General features: G+C 45.3%; 1 protein-coding gene and 1 long non-coding RNA gene across 4 annotated transcripts in view; one reads left to right on the top strand and one right to left on the bottom strand.

Annotated features, from left to right (window-relative positions):
- Positions 1-1,254: 1,254 nt before the first annotated feature.
- Positions 1,255-16,593, bottom strand: LOC139075805 (uncharacterized). The gene is made up of 2 exons (XR_011526654.1): positions 16,392-16,593; positions 1,255-1,757 (listed from the first exon to the last, which is right to left on the bottom strand). It is a non-coding gene; the product is annotated as an uncharacterized lncRNA (long non-coding RNA).
- A 65-nt stretch (positions 16,594-16,658) lies between these two features.
- Positions 16,659-20,400, top strand: part of EFR3B (EFR3 homolog B) — an 87,018-nt gene continuing 83,276 nt past the window's right edge. The window contains exon 1 of one of the 3 annotated variants that reach the window (XM_070574276.1): positions 16,659-16,992. In XM_070574276.1, the coding sequence (XP_070430377.1) occupies positions 16,986-16,992 (7 nt within the window). In that variant the 5' untranslated portion in view covers positions 16,659-16,985. The remainder of the gene's footprint in view (positions 16,993-20,400) is intronic. The other 2 variants (XM_070574278.1, XM_070574277.1) reach the window with 2 other exon arrangements.

Raw genomic sequence — 20,400 nt, 5'->3', positions numbered from 1 at the left:
CACTGATAGCTCTCTAAATACAATGCCACCAGTACCATTATTTGCTTAATATTTTTAATTGACTTTCTTTTTAAAACTCAAGTACCCACTTTAGTTTCATCTTAAACAATATTATCTGGGAAATCACAGGTTTAGTATACTAGGCATATATTTTTCTAATATATGTTGAAATAAACACACAATTAATAAAAGGATATGTATATCTGTGAAGTATATAAAGTAATCTTGTACTGAGCTCTGGTATGCACACCACTCTGGAAAATCTATGCTCTCTTCACCCCACAGCCCATACCTTAGCCATCATCATCTCTTACTGGAATCACTTGAACAGCTCCCCCTGCCCGGGAAACTCTCTCCTTCCTCTCCATCCCCTTCCCTGGGCAAACTCTGACTCAACCTTCAAGTTTCAACTTGGTCTTTACTTCCCAAACTCCTATCCCACTCAACTGGGGAAGGTTTTTATGTGATTTCCATGGTTCCCCCTCTTTGGCTTATTTCATTATTTTCAACCCTCCATTCGTGGTGAACCCTGCCAGGGCAAAGAATTGTTGGTCTTTTTCATCATTATATTATCAGGGCCTACCACATTGCCAAGTACTCAGTTCTATGGTAGCACTCAACAAATGGTTGCTGAATGCATGAATTCCGCTGTCTAGCACCCTTGGGCAATTCTCCCTTTTATGAAAATCTTTTCTCAGCTGACTTTCAATTTGCAAAATATTTAAGTATCTAGATTTAGATATGAAAGAACTATAAAAGCCAAGTACATAATTGGTCTGTATGTGTGGTCCAGCTAGCCAGTAAGATACATCTCTGCAGAGGATCCGCTCAGAGCCTCGAAAATCACGCTTATGTGGTGGGGTCACCTGTTTTGCTTCACAAAATAGAGAAGGAGTGTGTGTGTGGTTGTTGAAATTTGTCTCCAGGGTTGGACTACTGGGTTCCAGTCCCAGCTTTCTCTCTCCCTAGCTTTACTAGCTGTAACCTTGAGTGTCATTTATCTTCCCATGACCCAATTTTCCCATCTATAAAATAGGTATAAAATTACACCTACTTCATAGGTTTTTAAATGTTTTCATCACAGTGCCTGGTACATAGTAAGCACTCAGTAAATGATCATAATAGCTTTCAGATGCCTTTGTTAGCATGCACTCCAATTTATTAATATCTATTTTAAAGTGTAACCAGTCAAAATTAAACCCAAAATTCTATTTAGTGTGACCAGGACATACAAAGGGCTAGCACCACCAAAGATCTAGATATTTTACCGATTTTAATAGATTCTAAGATTACACTGTTTGGGGGTTTTTTTTTAGCAGCCATAACATACTATTGTCATATTGACCTTGTGTTTAACAAAATCTTCAGAACTTTTTGTGTGAATTTCTGTCCACATAGCACTTACTCCTCTTGTCTCTGGGCAATTGATTTTTTTAAAGTGAATGTATAACTTTTACATTTGGTAGTTTTGATTTTGTTGGTTTGGATCCAGTGTTCCAGCTCATGCAGATCATTTTGCAGTTTGATGACATTCTACCATGTTTGTTATCATTCTTAGATCTATGTCATCTGTAAATTTGTTAAGTATGCCTTTCAAGGTTGTATCTAAATCATCCATAAAGTCATTGAACAGAAAGAGGCCAAGGATAAAATCAACATAACTTTAGTAAAGTCTCTGTGAGTCAACATCGATGAACCGGCAGCATTCTTCATATGCGATCATTCAGCCAACAAGTCTCCATCTTGTCTAAGGGATTCTATAGTAAATGACAAAAATTACCACTTATTAATGAAGATGTATGCAAAACTGGGCTCTAAGGGTGTTTGTTGAGGCACTGTTTGTAAAAGCCAAAAATAGAAAACAACCTTAATGTCCAATAAGAAGTAATTGATGGAATAATACATTTTTTACATACTTTCAATAGACTATTCTTTGTCATTGCAAAAAAGAAAAAGAAAGAGTTCTGCTGATTCATGTGTTTCCAAACTTATTTTTAGCCATAGGTATTATAGAAAGTTGGTGGGTTTTGCTTCCTAGTTTTTATTCCCTCTTCTGATAATATCACTCTAACCTTCTCAGGGGAAAATTCCCTTTCCCACTGCAGTACTTACAGTGAAACTACCTAATAAAGAAACTTTTGTGCCCCTAGCCAGAGGGTGTACACCTGACCCAACCTAGGACAACTGGGCTCTCTCTCCTAGCATGTTAACAACCAAGAAAAAGTTGGAACTCATGCATCCCAGCAGTCATGCCCTGATCCAACTGGCTATTAATTCCTTCTGCCAGGAGCCCAGAGCTGCGCTGGCTCCCGCCCTTTCTGATTCTGATATTTCACCTATGTTTTTCATCTGGTGAACTGCCCATAAACTCCTAATGAATTGCATTTTTGCTTGTTATCCAGTGTTAGTTTCTGTTGCTTACAACAAAAAACTCTAAAGCCCTTTAAAAAAATTTAAGACCATTTAAAAAAATACCAATATGTAAAACAAAACAAAACAGAGCACTCTTGGGCATGGGAGGTCCATCCACTTGGCTACCTCTTGCCCTGTATAATAAACTCATAAGCCTCTACAAGTGCAGTGTAAAATGAAAGGCCTCTCTCATAGATGTAATATCTTCTCTTCTCTCTCTGGTGATGTTAAATGTAAAGTTTTCTTCTGCTACCTACATTGTCTCTATTTCCTGCAAGTCCTTTTTATTGTTTATTTGCCTTGTGTTTTGTTCTGTCTTTCATGTTAGATGCTTTTCTTAAATGCCTGATTATCTTTGGCTATTAGTTCACGTTTAAAAGCAATTCACTAAAATGATTATCAGAAATGTAAATGGGCAGAGCTTGTATCCAATTCTCCTGTTTTCAGCTCCACTCCTTACATCTGAGGTTCTCAGTGCCTGTAGTTCCTGAGACTTCGTGGGATTCTGCTGCCCAAATTGTCTTGCTTTCATTGGCATTTCCTTCTGTAGGCGCTTGCTTTCAGCTTTCTTTGTTCTGCCAAGTCAGTTACCACTCAGCCATTTATTTTCCATCTTCCAAAATCTGTTGTCATCTCTGGTCCTGTTATCTCCTCTCCTAATCTCTTTATTTCTATGGATTTTTATATTTCTTATTCCTTTAATATAATTTTAGTGGGAAGGAAGCAGAGATAATAGCTGGGGTTCATTTCACTAGAAAACTCTATCTACCTTTTCTATAATTACCATGTTTTACTTTCACAATAAAGGCAAATAAAGGTATTTTTAACTTTATAAAGACAGCGTACCTACAACATTCTTGTGTTGTCTACCAATGGTCTACGAATCTATTAATTGATTCAAAAAGGAAATAAAGATAGTTACTACTATTTGTTCATATTGAATTCATACTGGCTTCAAGTGTTCGCTTAATTATTTCCTAGGGGTTTACAATAAGCGATCCTGTTTAACCAAGTGATTCTACTAATTGTCAATATTCAACACCAAGCTGGTAATTAGCAGAACCCACTATTTTCCTTTATACAAGGTCAACTCAATTTCAAGTCTGCTTTAATTTCTCATGAATTTTTAAAGTTTATTTATTTATTTTTTTATGTTTTATTTATTTATTTATTTATTTTGAGGAAGATTAGCCCTGAGCTACCATTTGCCGCCAATCCTCCTCTTTTTGCTGAGGGAGACTGACCCTGAGCTAACACCTGTGCCCATCTTCCTCTACTTTGTATGTGGGACGCCTACCACAGCATGGCTTGCCAAGCCGTGCCATGTCCACACCCGGGATCCAAACCGGGGAACCCCAGGCCACTGAAGCGGAACGTGCGCACTTAACCGCTGTGCCACCGGGCCAGCCCCTCAAGGTTATTGATAGTTACTTTGCAATCCCTTTTCCAAGACTTCTTAGCATCTTAGGAAGAAATTTTTCTAGACATGGAGGTTTTTATTTATTAAAATAATTAATTAATAAATTCCTTCATCTACTTTAGGCTTTAATTCTCTTTTTGCAATGTTTGTTCTAAATCCTTTCAGTCTAAAGACTATAGTAGACAGTTTCTGGGGGGAGTGGATTGGGACATCCTAGCATCCAAACACTCTTCTGGTCTGAGGGAATCCAAAATACGAGGGAGACCAGCTTCCACCATCCACTGTGGAAACCAAAGGGGACAGCTCTCCTTATTCTCTACCAAAGGTATTACCACGTGATCTAGGCTCAGGGAATGAGATGCTATGGTGCAGGATTTTGCATGTTGAGGGAATGATACAAAGATACAGAAGGTTTTTTGTTATAGTAGTGGAGGAGTTGAGAGTGCAGATGTGGGGGAGTGGACATCCTTTGTCAGTGACACTAAGAGTGACAGCAGCAAACAGCCAGTGGCGGTGGTGCCAACGATGGTGACCTTATTCTGGTGGTGTGATCTGGATGGTATTTGGCCACCCATCCTCTCTTGGTTCCCGGCTGGGTTTTGATTTTGGTATTTTGGGCTTCCCATTGACTCTGTGCTCCTATACCATTCCAGTGAATTTCTTTCTGCTTATGTTAGCTGGAACTAGTTTATGTTATCTGGACCAAGAACGTCAACTAGTACAGAGAAATTGGTACTGGGAGATGGTTGCAGACAGCAGAACCTTGGGGAGATGGGTGGGAGGGGGAATCTGCCACCTGGTTACTTAGGACTGAGAGCTGTAAAAATTCTGCTAATATACAGGGATGATATGTCCACAGCAAACTCTGACAGAAAAAATTAAAAGATAAATATTGCCTCTGATCTCTGCTCAGTAGAAGCAACTATTTGCTCCTGCCAAACTACAGGAAAGACAAAAGGAATTAAAGAATTGCAGGGTCGTATGACTTCTGTTGGCTCCAGGTTTCTTAAACGAAAATAAGTGACAAACTCAAATCCTTAAATTCTCAGATCATAATACAAATTGAAACATTTTCTAAGACTACGTGAAAAAGAAACTCATTTCTTACAGCCACAGGGCAGAAATAACCGAAAGTCAAACTCCACGAGTTGCCAAATTACAAAGTCAACTGAATTCACAGCCTCACTATGTCTCGTATGTGAAAGTTAGGGTATTGGTCAGAAAAGTGTTGTGCCTCAAGACCTGGAATGGGAATATATGCAAATATCTGCAGAACTCAGGGAACTCTATTCCCCTAAACCTCACTGAGCCTCTATCACCACCCAAAACAGAACTTGTTCCTACGTCTAATGAGGATATTATTGTTATACATGAGGATGCACCTAAGAGAGTTAACTTGCAAAAGGAAGCCAATTATCCTTATGTTCTGCTCCCTTCACTCCTCATTATCTCCAAATGTATAACTAGACTTAGGTACCGGCACACCCAGGGGGACCAATTATAAAGCATAATCTGGGAGTTAATGACTAGCACACACTGTTGACAAAAGGTGCATACACACACACACACACACCAAGATTTGCTAATTTACACCAATGTGGGGGAAACACACAGATGAATGGATTTCCTAAGAAGAAAAAAACCAAAATTTTAGATTCAGGCTGAATTTATCAACACGGATGTATTTTCTAGAAATTTGGATTTAACATATTGGCCTGAGTAGTTAGAAGTGTTTCTAAATATTTTCTTGCTTGGTTGCCTATAACCTAGTCACAACAGAGGAAAATGCTAAACGAAGCTGAGATATAATGTGGTATAATGTCAGGGAAGGAATTCAAAGACAAAGGAGGATAGAAATATTAAAGGGCACTTACCATGTCCTCTTTCTATGTCCCCAAGGTGGCCCAGAAAATGTATGTGAAGGAGATCTTTAAGAGTGCTTTAGTGGCTGTTCCAAACAGGCCAGGAACACCTGTGATGTGCTGCAGTCAACACGCCTCCCCCTCCCCTCACCGCCATTTCAATCCCAACGGACAGATGCCGGCTCAGCAGAGGCCAAACAATGGCACTTCACTACCAGTGGGATGGGGACACCATTTCCGTCTTGGGCAGCAAGGCCAGCATGATCATTAGAAGCTGCAGGCCTTCAAGGTGTTTTGATCTGTATTCTCAGTACCAAAATAAATGATTAGCCTCCAGGATCCCATTTGATTTAAAATATATTTTAAAAATAAATAATGCAAAAATTTAAAAACCAAACTCCAGGTCAGCGGAAGAAACATCTGACTCAAGTTGTTACAATAGCGTGGCAGCCCCACACCCGGTTACTAGACCAAGACTCCATGAATAAGGGAAGCCCTGGGTCCTTTTGAGGAACAACACTGCAGTACCCCCGCAAGTATAGACTCTTTCCCAAAGGGAACTGTGGCCATTTACCAAGGCAACTTGGGGGGAAATAAAGGGTTCACTCAGGGATTATCGGACATTGACTTTGAGCCAACACTAATTCTTCAGAACACTTAATACTACTATTGCCCACTGGTCACAGAGGGGGGTCTTTGGGAGTCAGGTCATAAGTGGAATCTTGGCCAGAATCGACTTCACAGTGGCCCCTAGGATCCTTGAGTCCATCCTATAGTTATTTCCTCAGTTCCTGAGTACAGAGTTGGCATAGATATTCTCAGAGATTGGCATAATCACAGAAATAGATGCCTCACCTGTGGAATAAGGCCTATTACGTAAACAGGGCCTTGTGGAAGTACCTGCAATTTCCTACTGATCAAAATAACGGTCAAAAGCAATACTACATCCCCAAGGAAATCATTAATACAGTTGCCACAATAATTGTCTTGTTAGATGCAAGGTGCAGAGTTCTATTATATTTCCATTAACTATTTAGTTGCCCTAGTGAAGAAGATGGCTGGATCCTGGAAAATAACAGGAGTCCTCAGTACCCCAGGATTATCATAAGCTTAAGTAGTTGATGCCTCCAATTCTATCTGCTGTTCCAGATGGGGTCTCCTACTGAATTAAACCAATATAACCTCTGGTACCTGTAGCTGATCTTTGATGCTCTAATGTTTTTTATCCCAGTAATTAGGAAACACCAGAGAAAAAGGTTGCTTTCACCTTGCAGAGAGATCGCAGAGCAATACATCATTTTCTTCTGCATTATGTCATCTCTCTGTCTCTGTACTACAATTCTAATGTATGGGACACTGATTGTCTCTCTACATCATGCTAGAGTACAACATTGATGATTGCATGATGATAGGATCTGGCGACCTAGAAGCATCAGGGGCCCTAAGTGTCTTGGTAAAACACATACTAAAAGGTAGGAGGGAGGGAAATTCCAAGTACAATGGTCTGTCACCTCAGTGAAGTTTCTAGAGGCTCAGTGGCCTACGTCATGTCAGAATAGCTCACACAAAATGAAGAACAAGTTGTAGCTCCTTTCACTCCCATCACTAAGACAGAGGCCCAATGGGTATTGGGCATTTTTGGACTTTCCAGGTAACATATACCACATTTTGGTGTATTCCTCCAAACTGCTTACCAAACACTTGAAAGACTTCCAAGTTTTGAGTAGGCCCCAAAGAAAGAAAACATTCTCCAGGTTGCAGCATATGTGGCCTTAATGACCCAGTGTATTCAAATGGTGGTTGAGTTTTCAATGGCAGATTGAGCCGCTGAACGGAGCTTGTGGCAAGCCTGATGAAGAGAATTGCTGTGGAGACCTTTACGGTTTTGCATCAATCCACGACCTCTTCAGTAAGCAACTGTTGTCTTTGTAAGAGACACTTCTTGGCCTGCTACTAAAAAAGCAACAAGTGTCGACCACAGAGCGTCTGGTGACAATGCTATCTTGAGCTATCCATCATGAACTTGGTATCATCTGAACCACAATGCCATAAAATTGGTGTGGTTAGCAGCATACTAGAAAGTAGTATACAAGAGAAAAAGTCCAAGCACATCCTGAAGGCACAATAAATTATTTGAGAAGTTTGCTCACACTTCCAGTGTGCCAATTCCTGCTGCATTGCGGCCCCTTCCTCAACTCCATGGTCTCATATGGAGTTCCCTATCAGCCAGATCTAGTACCAACTCCGCTCAGACTAGTCCTGGAGACAGTAGAGAAGGACCATCCTCCCAGGAGGCAGAGCTTCAAACAGCATATTTCACTGTACATTTTGCCTCAAAGAAGAGATAACCTGAGGTAAGAATTTACAATGAGTCATGGGCAGTGTCAGGGTTTTTGGCTGTATGGTCACGGACTTAGAACAACACTGCGAGGGAGCTCTTGGGAAAAGATATTCAGAATGACCTCTTAGTCAGATATAATGTTTTCACTTTGGGGTAAGTCATTTGAGGAAGAAGAATGTGGAATAAACTAATGGAATGGACCCAGTTAACCAGGCAAACAGATTACCCACGCTGTAGAAGTCCTTCAGCGTCCTTCCCGAGCTACCTCAATGCTTGCTCAATTGGATCAAACAAAATGGCCATAGTGGCAAGAACGGAGGTTGTGTACTAACCCAACGACAGGGAAATTGCCCCTACCAATCCGCTTTTACTTGCGCATCCTTCCCTGGTATGTCAATACTTTTATCTACTTTAAGTAAATTCCTTCTACTTTTGTCTCTATCTTTTGTCTGTTATTTTATATAGGTATGTTGTTATTGGTTAAATTTATAATTTAATTTATAGGACGCAAATGTTGAGACAAGATCATGATGAAATAGAGAAACAATGGCTATCACTCTGAGATCCTAGATTTGGGGTTGAATTCAGTAACTGACAGGCTTAGGACTTTCTCCTCTTAGGAAGGATATGAGTGTATTTTTAATTGTAGGAGGAACTGTTGCATTATATTAGGTGGGAATATTTTTATGTTGGAAATTTGGGAAGAAGGGTGTAAGTGGATGTTTTGACTACCCAGGATCCAATCTCCTCAAGCATACACAGCATATTCTCCAAGACAGATCATATATTGGGCCACAAAATTAAAAATATATGTACTTATACATACATATATACATGCCACATTTTCTTTATTCATCCATCCATTGATGGAAACAGCTTGTTTCCTTATTTTGGCTATTGTGAGTATTGCTGCAATGAACATGGGAGTGCAAATATCTCTTCAAAATACTGATTTCATTTCCTTAGTATATATACCCAGAAGTCGGATTGCTGGGTCATATGGTAATTCTATTTTTAATTTTTTTAGTAACTTTCATGCTGTTTTCCATGTTGGCTGCACCAATTTATGTTCCCACCAACAGTGCACAAGGGTCGTCGCCAACACTTGTCTCTTGTCTTCTCGATGATAACCATCCTAATAGATGAGAAGTGATATCTTATTACGGTTTTAATTTGCATTTTCCTGATGATTAGTGATACTGAGCACCTTTTCCCATACATGTAGGCCATTTGTATATCTTCTTTGGAAAAATATCTGTTCAGACCCTTTGCCCATTTTAAAATCAGGTTATTTGGGGTTTTGCTGAGTTGTATGAGTTCCTTATATAATTTGGGTATCAACTTCTTATCAGATATATGGTTTATAAATATTTTCTCCCACTCTGCAGGTTGCCTTTTCATTTTGTTGATTGTTTCCTTTGCTGTAAAGAAGCTTTTTAGGGGCCAGCTGGGTGGCGCAGCGGTTAAGTGCGCACGTTCTGCTTTGGCGGCCCGGGGTTCACCAGTTTGGATCCTGGATGCAGACATGGCACCTCTTGTAAAGTAGAGGAAGATGGGCATGGATGTTAGCTCGGGGCCAGTCTTCCTCAGCAAAAAGAGGAGGATTGGCAGCAGTTAGCTCAGGGCTAATCTTCCTCAAAAGAAAAAAAAAGCTTTTTAGTTTGGTACAGTCCCACTTGTTTATTTTTGCTTTTGTTATCTCTGTTTTTGGTGTCATCCAAAAAACTATTGCTAAGACCACTGTCAAAGAGCTTTTTCCTTATATTTTCTTCTAAGAGCTTTATGGTTTCAGGTCTTAAGTTTAAGTCTTTAATCCATTTTGAGTTAATTTTTGTATATGGTATAAAATAAGTGTCTAACTTCATTTTTTGCATACTACGTCCAGTTTTCCCAGCACTATTTGTTGCTGAGACTGTCTTTTCCCCATTGAACGAGCTTGGTACCCTCGTTGAAAATCATTTGACTACACATGTGAGGATTTATTTCTGGACTCTCTATTTTATTCCATTGGCTTATATGTCTGCCTTTACCCCAGTACCACACTGTTTTGATTACTATTACTTTGTAATATAGTTTGAAACCAGGAAGTGTGATGTCTCCAGTTTGTTCCTTCTCAAGATTGCTTTGACTATTCAGAATCTTTTGTGGTTCCATATGAATTTTAGGATTGTTTTTTCTGAGAAAAATGCCATTGGAATTTTGATAGGGATTGCACTGAATCTGAAAATCATTTTGGGTACTATGGCCATCTTAACAATATTCAGTCTTCCAGCCCATGAACACAAGATGTCTTTCCATTTATCTGTGTCTTTGATTCCTTTCAGGAACATTTTGTAGTTTTCAGAGTCAAAGTCTTAGGACTCTATTTTTATTTGTCTTCTGATCTGTCATTTTTCTGTCTTATCTTCTCTACTAGACTGTGAGTTTTCTATATGGTGAGAATGTTCTTATTTCCCTCTCCACTGTGTTTAACAGCATCTCTTGCATGTAGTAGGCTCTCGATAAAAGCATCTTCCATAAATGAGAGCACAAGTGAGTCCTGAAGTACTCGACATCAGCACTAACACGCTTAAAATCAAATTGACTTTCTTTGTTATAAGGATGTTGGCATACAGATGTCTGAGCTTTTCCATTATTCTCACCTGAGAATTGCTGAGCCTCCTGTCGTGAGACTGAAGTGAGCTGAGCCAGAAAAGTGAGAACTGGGCTAGGGATTTAGCAGCTGAGAACTGGGGCTGAGTATCAAAGAGGAGTCCTGTGGCTGAGCAGAGTCCAGGGAGAGGGAAATGGGCATGGCCAGGGATTCCTCACTGCAGGGCTGCCAAACGCTGAGGAGGCGAGTGTAACAGTCAGCACCCTTTGGGGGAGAAGAAAGGGTGGTTTCAGGGTCCAAAGCCAACAGGACGCCATGAATAGATGAGGCCGAGGACCCAGGGTTTGACTCAGGTGAGCCAAAAGTAACTTCCTTGGAGACTTGGCATCTGGCCTCATTGAAGTCCACCAGCACCAGCATTTTCAGGTCTTAGGGTTCAGCATCTCACATGTCCTTTCTGTATTCTTCATAGTAGCCAGGTTTGCATTTTTCTGGAGGTGTTTTTCTCCTTCTCCTCAATTTCATTTAAACTCTTTGATCAGGTTGGCCAGCCTCTGGGCAGGCTGTTCCTTCCGGCAGGATGCGATGCAGGTCTCCTTAGCCATGGCCTGAAAATCCAGATTTGACCTTCTGAGATCACCTATCTGACCAGCTACCCACTTCCCACGTCTCCTCTTCTAAGTCATGCCTATCAACAGATGAATATGACGCCATGGGCCTTCAAGTCCTTCAGAGCGCACGTGGATTCCGGTCTCCCAGTGGAGCAAGTATCACACAGGCTGGAGATGGGAGGCAAGGGGTGGGGAACAGGTGCCGCCCGACAGCTGGGGAAAGGAGAGAGTGAAAAGACAGAAGAGTCTGGGCAAAGGGCGTGGCAATGCCTGAGCTTTTTACTAGAAGCTAGTGGACATGGATATGAGCTTCGTGTGGAAAAGGAGCCTCTTCTCCAGGGACCATAGGGAGCAGCGGCTAACGAAGGGAGCCTGCCCCCTCTCCGGAGGGTGAACACAGGGTAAACCAAAGGCAGTGAAGAGGATGGTGGCTGGGAGAACTTGCTTAGTTCTTTTAACCCTTAACAGGTCAATAATCAGTACCTCAAACTTCCCTCCCTCTCTGGTAAAACCTGGTTTAGAGGGGGTAAAATCTGTCTGCCCCAGCCTTCTCCTCCTCAGACGCTCAGGCCCTGGTCTCAGGGCAGCCGGCCTCTCTGCGGCCCCTGCGTCTCTCCTGCAGCCCACGGCAGCACCCAGGAACGTTGCCAGGAGCACGTCCTACTGACCCGGCTCCTGAGCTGTTTTCTGTGTTGTGGAGATGCATTCCTCAGCTCTTGGATACTCACCGCTCCTATACTTGGGTATTGTTTTTATAGGCTGTTCTTTCCCTGTGGCTTCCTAGAAGTAGGTCAAGGTACCTGCTTTAAGGGAGAAGTGCCAGGGTTCAAGTCACCTGGCCTGGAGTCAGGAATCCTGAGTTCTATTTCGGGCTTCACAGATAACCAGCTACGTGACAATCTTAGGGGCACAGTCTCCCCTCTGCTTCTCCCTGGGCCCTTCTCTAGGTCTCATGATTTTTTTTTCCCCTGAAGCTGAATCTCCTGGGGCCGCCGTCTTCTTCCCTCTTCCTTCCGTCTGGAAGGCCCTTTAAAGCTGTTGGCTGCCTCAGGCTGGTGCCCTGAGCAAGAGCTGCTGCAGTCGTGTGCCTGATGAGGAGGTTAGAGGCTTTCCTACAGAGACAGTGGAGCTGACGGGGCTGTTCGGGTCTGGAGCATCAGGAAGGCAGACTTGTGCACTAAAGGGCAGGCCTGGTGGTGTGCTGTGGATACTGGAGTCTGGAGGCGACAGAGAGTCTTGGGTTTCATGCGATGGTTGTAGATTGCTTCCTACTTCTAAGCCTCCTTTTCTCTGTAATGCAGGGAAATTCAGCCTCTGGTTCATATGGAAACTCTGGAAATTGTGGTGCTTGCTCATAGCAGAGGAGATCATTTGAGCTGCTGCAGGAAAGGACATTGTTCAGGGTGACGGCTCACTTTGGCTAAAGGATAGTAACGTTTTCTAAGGCACAGTTCCTCTGGCCTGACCCAACCTGTATCAGGAGGCTCCAGGTTCTGGAGGTGGCCAATGCCATGGGGGGTCCACTGCTGATGGCCTAGGAGGGGGTGGAAATTAGAGCGCCTGCTTTGGTCTGGATAGCCTGAGACCTTCTCCAATCTCTACCCTCCAAACTCAGGTAACGGGGAAGCGAAACACAGATGGGGAGGAGGAGCAAATGCAGATAAAGGAAGGAAGGGGGCGCGGGCTTTCAGACTGTTAGGAAGAACTGTCGATTTAGCACAGTCGTTATGTGCACATGAGTGGACTACAAGGCGTCATGGTGTGGTGGAGAGGAAAGGGTCTTGGGCAGAGTCTCCTAGGCTTGAATTCCTGCTCAGCTATTTACTAGAGAGTTATCTCATCTCTCTGGGCCTCAGTTTCCCAGTTGTAAAATGGGAATACAGTAGTTCCCCCTTATCCGCTGGGGATACATTCCAAGACCGCCAGTGGATGCCTGAACCCATGGATAGAACCAAACCCTATGTACCCTATGTTTTTCCATATACATACATATCTATCATAAAGTTTAATTCATAAATTAGGCACAGTAAGAGATTTACAACAATAACTAATAAAATAGAATAGACTGTAATAAAAGTTACTGTAGATTTTAGCAATCTCAGCACACGATGTATTTTCTTTCCTTATTAAGTTGGGAACTGTCACCTTTTTACTTAAAGGAAGCACTTTATGGCTTTTCTCTGGCATATCTGAATTGCCAGCATCACTACTCTTGAGCTTTGGGGCCATTATTAAGCAAAATAAGGATTACTTGAACCCAAGCACTGTGGTACACAGACAGCCAATCTGATAACTGAGAGAGCTACTAAGTGACTAACGCTGGGTAGTCTATAGAGTGTAGATACGCTGGGAAAAGGGACATTTACATCCTGGGCAGGAAGGAGCAGACAGCGCGAGATTTCATCATGCTACTCAGAATGGTGCACAATTTAAAAGTTACGAATTGTTTACTTTTGGAATTTTCCATTTAATATTTTCAGACCACAGTTGACTGCACATAACTGAAACCACAGAAAGCGAAACCACGGATAAGGGGGCACTACTGAGATGGTATTGACCTTGCAAGGTTTCTGAGAGCGTCACATGAGAGAACCCATGTAAAATGCGTGGCATAGTGGGCACGCAGTAAGTGTTATTTCTTCTCCACTTTCCTTCCTGTCACTCCGCATCACCGTGTTGTAGGTTTCTGCAGATAAAGTAAGAACCTAGGTAGGATAGGAATCTCAATTCCGACTTTCCCTCCTTTCCATGGTTCACCTAAATAGTTGAAATTTGCTCAGTGTCTCTTCATGAGCACACTATTCTGGATATTGGGATCCTTGGGTTCTGCTCTTTTCTTTTAAACTGTGAGCCAGAAGATTGTGTTCCCCCCAAGTCTCGGCCTCCTCATATGGGAGAAGCACCAGTACCTTAGACCTTGACAGCACCATTTTCTGCACAAATTTCATCCAAACATCTTGACTACGCCTCAGAGAAGCTGGGTATGGGCCGATTCCTTCACCACTGAACACACAGGGCCCAGAGGACCCTCAGCCCTCTGGCCAAAGCACCCATGCCAAAGGGTACAGACTGGCCCGAGTGACCCCACCTCTGTGCCCTTAGGAGCCACATTCCACTGGGATCTATTTGGGCACAGAGATTGGGGTGAGGGAGGACTACTCCAGGCCTGGGTCAGCCATGAGGATCCAGGAGCACCCTCCAAGGGACGATCTAACTAAAGCTGCTACATAAAACAGAGGCTGAATCTGAATTTTGAATAAACAATAAACATTTTTTTTAGTATAAGTATCTCACAAATGTTGCATGGGACATACCTAAAAATTATTCCGTATTTATTTGAAATCCAAATCTAATAGGTCATCCTGCATTTTATTTGCAAAATCTGGCAACCCCAGATTGAACACAAAAGAAAGACTTTGGGTTGGGCATTCAAGGCCCTCCCACATGGCCCCAGATGACCCATCCAGCCTCCTTTCTACTTCTGCTCCCCTCCTCGGCTCTGCTCCAGCCAGGCGGGTTCCACGCTGTGCCTCACATACTCTATCCTCTACTATCCCAACCTTTGCAAATTGTAATCCCTCCGGCTGGAATTATTTACACTATCTCCATGTCTAGAACTTCTGCCCATTCTTCAAAGCCCATCCTGAATGTTTTTTCTTCATGAAGCTCTACCCTTTTCCTTCTATGGGCCTCTGCTGTCATAATTATTAGATTTTATTAAAATTTTTGCATGTCTCCCCTCTCCTGAGTACTTTTCACAGTGTCTAGCACATAATAGGGAGTGATCAATAAATATTTGATAAAAAGAATGAATTAACCTATCAGCCCTCTGAATGTCTAAATAGAGGTCTGTGCCTCTCATGCACAATTTACCGCCTTGTTCCTCGTCACGCAATGTTTTTATCAGTATTTGTCTTGTACTCCCTGCTAGACATTTCACTCTGTGAAGACAGACACTGCATTTCCCACTGCGCTGCAGACAGCAGTGTTTAATGAGCATATTTTGTGTTGAACAGAACTGTGGGCTGGGAGTATCTCCAGATGTCCAGACCAAGCTAGGCTCCAAATTCTCCCTTCTGCCCTGGTGCAGGTATGACTCTCAGCAGATCTCAAAGCCACCTGGCCTGGTCCTAGGACTAGAGAATAGAGACAGAGCCGCTTTGTGAGTCGTGTGTTGGTCTAGACTAAATGTGAGCTTCAGGAACCCTCCCAGAGTTTCCCAGGGCGCCTCCAAGGTTTGCACGTGCTGCTGAGAGAGGTAAAGAAACAGGACCAAAATGTGGAAACAGCAAGAAATAGGAAACATTGGTTTGGGATACAAAAAGAGAGCACTGTTCCAAGAGTCCCGCAACCTGGATTCTCTCTCTGGCTCTATCCCTGCCTTGTGTGAGGAAGGAAGGAATGAAAATAAATCTGTGAGTGCCCACTGTGTACTTTCATGTAGGTTTCATATAAATTTCCCAGAAGCGCTGCAGAGCCGGCAGATGACTGGCCTGCAGACACATGGCTCAGTGTATCTAGGAAAAAGAGTACAAATTAACCTCTCACGGCCTCAGTTTCCTTTTCCGTACAATGGGAGACATCAAATCCCCTCTCTAACTTCCACTAGCAGAATATTTTGAGGACAAAAAACCTTAACCACAGGGTAAGAGGAAAAACTAGAGAATAGATATTAACAGGACAGGTGAATGTGTGAGACATGGAGGAGGCTGGGTGAGAAGCCTTAGGGAAATCCTGAGCTGGGCTTGGGGATGTCTTCAGGGTGTGGGTCGTGAGCCTTCTGCCCCTCTGGATCTGTTTCCCACGCGGTCACAGAAGGTGGAACAGGCGGCCCTGGGGTACAGGTGGAGAGCATGCTGGCCGCAAAGCTGGTGAACTACACGTATAAACCTGGGAAAGGAAAAGCAAGCTGACTTCCTGCCGCACTTGCGCGGCGAGGTGCGGTGCGTTTCCCGCGTACCTGGCGCAGGAAGGACGCTCTTTGGCAGCAGACACCCGGCCAGAGGGTCTGGGCCGGCCACAGCTAAGGGCTTAATTAGAGAACGAGACTTAGGGCGCCAAGGGAGGGCGGGGGGTTGTTCTCCAATTCCTCTTCCTTGCGCCTCCTGGCTCAGCCGATGCACCCTGGACAAATTTAGGGGAGTGGGTGTACCTGCAGTTTCCAGCGCCCCTGCTGACCCTCGGGGCCCACGGGTTCGGGGAGATCTCAGCTGTGGGCCTGAGCATTCCGACAGGAGCAAGGAGTTCGGATGGGTGACTCCCCCGGGGAACGCTGCAGCCGGAAAACCCGCCGCCCAGGACCTTGGGGCGACAATTTGGGAAAAGGCGCATTTTGGGATTTGGGTTTCTCCGAGGGGGCGGGCGCCGGAGTGGGCGGAGCAAGGGTGTTTGCCTGGGGAGGGGCGGGGAGGGGCGGGGCAGGGCGGGGCGCGGGCCGGGGCCGCCCGGCAGTGGCGGAGACGGGAGGGAGGGCCGTCTGTATTAGCATAGCCACCTCCCCTCTCGGCGCAGCCCTGCCCAGAAACCCGAGCGGGGGCCGGCCGCACTCAGCCCCGGCCCCTGAATGGGCTCGCGGTGCTGGCTCCGGCCCTCCCGCGTCCGGCCCTCGCTCCCGCCCCGCCCCGCCCCGGCCTCGCCGGCCGCCGCCATCCACCGCGCCGGCCGTGAATGAAAGGCAGGCGCCGCCGGGGGCTGGCTGCAGGCGACGCGGCGACGCAGCCTCCCGGGAGGCGCTGGCCCCGCCGAGATGTACGGTAAGGAGGGCTCTGCCTCCGGCTCGCAAACTTGCAGGACGCGGACCATTGTCCCCCTGCGGGGCCCCGGCGAGGCCAGGGGGCGCGGACTCGGTGCCTGACTGGGCTCTTGTCGCTCTGTGTGCGCGCGTCTGTGCTGAAAGGACAAAGATGCCTAGGGCCGGGGACCCTGGGGATCTCGGAGACCCTTTGGGCTGGTGGTTTGCTGGCGTTGGGGCGGGTGGGCGGTGGTCCATCGGGGGGCGGGGGGCTGGGTGATCCTGAGCGGCAGGGTTCCGGGGAAAGCGGGTCTCCCTTGGAGCCGAGCAGACGGGGGCGTTGATGGAGGTGGTCGTGTGACAGCGTTTGCAGAATTGACAAAAGCGGGTTGTGCTGGGGAGTTTTATGCGGGAAGCCGGTCCGGGATTGCGGGGCGACGCTCGCTGCCTACCTCACGCCCGGCTCCTAGGCTGTGGGAGGCGGCGCCGGCGGTGCAGAGGGCTGGGGAGCGAGCCAGTCCTGGGAGACTCATCTCGCCGCCCCTGGATGGACGTGGCCTCTGCCTGCCCCTGCTGCCGGTGGCACCCAGGTTCCCTAACTTCCAGATATGTCCTTCGCAGTCATGAAGGGAGGGGACGCTGCTGAGGGTGCCATGCAGCTCTGGGTAGCCACCTTCTGGCTGTCCTCTGACCTCTCTTCCCCCTTTCCAGGGCCAACCCCTCAACTGATGTGCAACAGTTAACCAGACCCTCATGAGGCACTGTTCTGCTTTAAAATTTGCCAGGAATTCCTCTGGTTTCGGAGGCAGTGTGGATGAAGAAAAGAGAGCACTTTGGGTCGCACATTGCAGCTCTAATGAGTGGAGCACTGGAGACCCAGGCCAGTCTAGAAATCAACTGCATTACAGAGCCTCCAGACCTTCTGGGCTGCTGGGTGTGTGTGTGTGTGTGTGTGTGTGTGTGAGAGAGAGAGAGAGAGAGAGGGAGAGAGAGAAATGATCCCAATGGACAGAAGTCCATCAGAACCCAGGTTCTGACAGCTCTTCTAGGGAAAGCAAAAGAACTGGAGCTATGCTCACCTCCCACCCCCATACCAGGTAGGGCTCAGGTGGCACCTGAGGGGTGGATGTAGGGAGAAGAGCATGTTCCCAATTTAACCCATCACCGAGGCTGCTCAGCTGCCTCATTCTGCAAACAGACTGTGAGTCACAAAGTTTGTTGGAGGCAGAGGAAGCTGAGAGCATGGTGCAAAGGCTTAGCAATTGGTGGGCCTCACTATTGAGAGAGAGACACTCAATGTTTTCAGCAGCCTCCTTCCCTGCCCAGTTGGTAACATGTCCACATTTCTGAACCAGGTCAAGACATCAGCAGGTCCCCTCTGCAAGTATTATATCTCTTGGATGGACCAAATGGGGAGTAGGGTGGGAGGAGAGGTTGACCTCAGAGCCTGTTCTGCTGGCCAGTGGGGATTCTGGGGGAAGGTAACCGGCAGTTGTGTTTCATAAGCTAGGAGATTCTGAGGTTCCCAGGAGAGAGCTATATTTTCTTACTCTCTCAGTTTTTCCCCCTATTCTTTTCTGCAGAGCTGGAGCAGCCTGAAGCTGCAGATCACTTGACAAAAGCATGTGACTGCAGGGCACCTGCAGTGGGGAAGGAGTTAGGACAAGGCCCATCAGGATGGCTAAGAATTAGGAACCCTGGTTCTGCTGGGCCACCTCATGGAATTCAATCCAAGACAGTTTGATAACTGATCCCAGGACACCTGAGCGTTGAGGGTGCCAGTCTACTCTATTGTATGAAGCAAGTCAGGGAAGAGTTGGATGGTACAGAATGGTGAACCCAGAAGCCAACGTGTCTGGGTACTATTTTCAGATAACCGAGGATTTTCATTTCTCTTTTACATTATGTTTTTATTCCTCCAGATGCAAACAGAGATGGTAATTACTCCTGAATCATTCATAGAAAGATTATAATGAAGGAATCCTCTGGGCAGTTGCCTGCAGCAAAGGGAAGTCATGCCAATGCTGGTTGGGAGATTATTATTGAGTCTTGCTTAGTGCAAAGCCATGTCTTAGGAGTGTGAGAGTCAGCTCACTCTCCAAGATGGGGGCTCATTGGCCTGGATTTTAGGATTTTCTTGACTTTCATGAAAAGAAAGGGTCCAAGTGATACTTGCAATCAGTCTCTCCCCAGAGTCAACAGAGGGATGAAAAGAGATGTAGATAGGGAGGTTGGGAAGGCATAGCATCATAGACTTCTTATATTTGGTTCTTATTTTCCAAGTGATTTATCCAAGATGACACAGTTAGATGGAACGTGGCAAAATGAAAACTGGGGCCTCCTAGCTCCCCCTGATGCCTTGGGTAAATGCCCGTTAGGAAAATGCCACCAGAGATTTTATTAACTGATGGGCAGTAAAGCCCCTGTGTAGAGCCAAAAGTTACCTAAGAGCTTTAGGTAAAGATGTTCCTTGACCGTCCACCTTGGCCACTTGATGATTGTGAATTTGTATAATCTAACTCCCATTGCCACCTCTCAGCTGCTTGGCCATCCTGGACAGATCTTCATTTCCCCTCTTCTCCTCTCCTCACTTTACCTCTGCCCTCAACAACTCAGTCTTCCTGTGGCCTCAGTCTCTTCCATCTTCTTCCTTCTGTCTGTGGGAGAATAAGCGCCCCCTGTCTTTGCTAGAGGCCACAGTGCTATCTGGGCCAGAAAGAATCCTAGACCTGGGGTCAATCCATCTCAATCCAAGAGCCAGTTCACAGCTATGCGACCTTAGGCAAATGGGGTCATATCTCTGAACTATATCCTAGATAAAATGATGAGACACCCATCTAGCCTCCCCAGGTCTGTTGTGAGCATCAGAGCTGGGCCCTAGATGTGACAATGCGTCATAAGAGTTCTGCACACACAAGACAGATTGCTCAAGAGCCTGGACACTTCAGGTCCTCTTGGGCCTTTAGCTTCCTCTCTTCCTGTCTGCCAGCTCCTGAAGATGCCTGTTTGCATCACTTCCCACTCCAGCTTAAACATGCAGATCACCTTGACCTAGCTAGCCACTCAAGCCACTGAACTACTTTCTCTTTCCCTTCACCAAACTCACCCCAGCTGCCTCCTCACCACTCACTTTTTCCTAAATCCCAGTCACTTTCTGGAACTGGCTCTCCAAAAGGACGCAAGTGACTTCCTACAGTCTTGTTTATACCTACGAACACAGATTGACAAGGGACCTGGAAAAATAAAAGCATTTTCTACTGGGATAGCGAGACTGCGGGCAAATTCTCTGCAAAAATGGATTCCCATTAGTTCTTCTTTGTGTTAGAATTAAAAGTTTCCCTATTCCCCTCTCCTGGGATGGAGCATGGTGGTGCTGCGTAGGAGCATCCCGCTTACCCACCGAGGTGAGGCAGAGCTCTCTAAGACACGC

The sequence above is a fragment of the Equus przewalskii genome, chromosome 14 (genome assembly GCF_037783145.1).
Source record: "Equus przewalskii isolate Varuska chromosome 14, EquPr2, whole genome shotgun sequence".
NCBI classification, from domain to species: Eukaryota; Metazoa; Chordata; class Mammalia; order Perissodactyla; family Equidae; genus Equus; species Equus przewalskii.
Note: the sequence above shows the minus strand (reverse complement) of the source record. Positions and strands in the feature narration are given on the sequence as shown.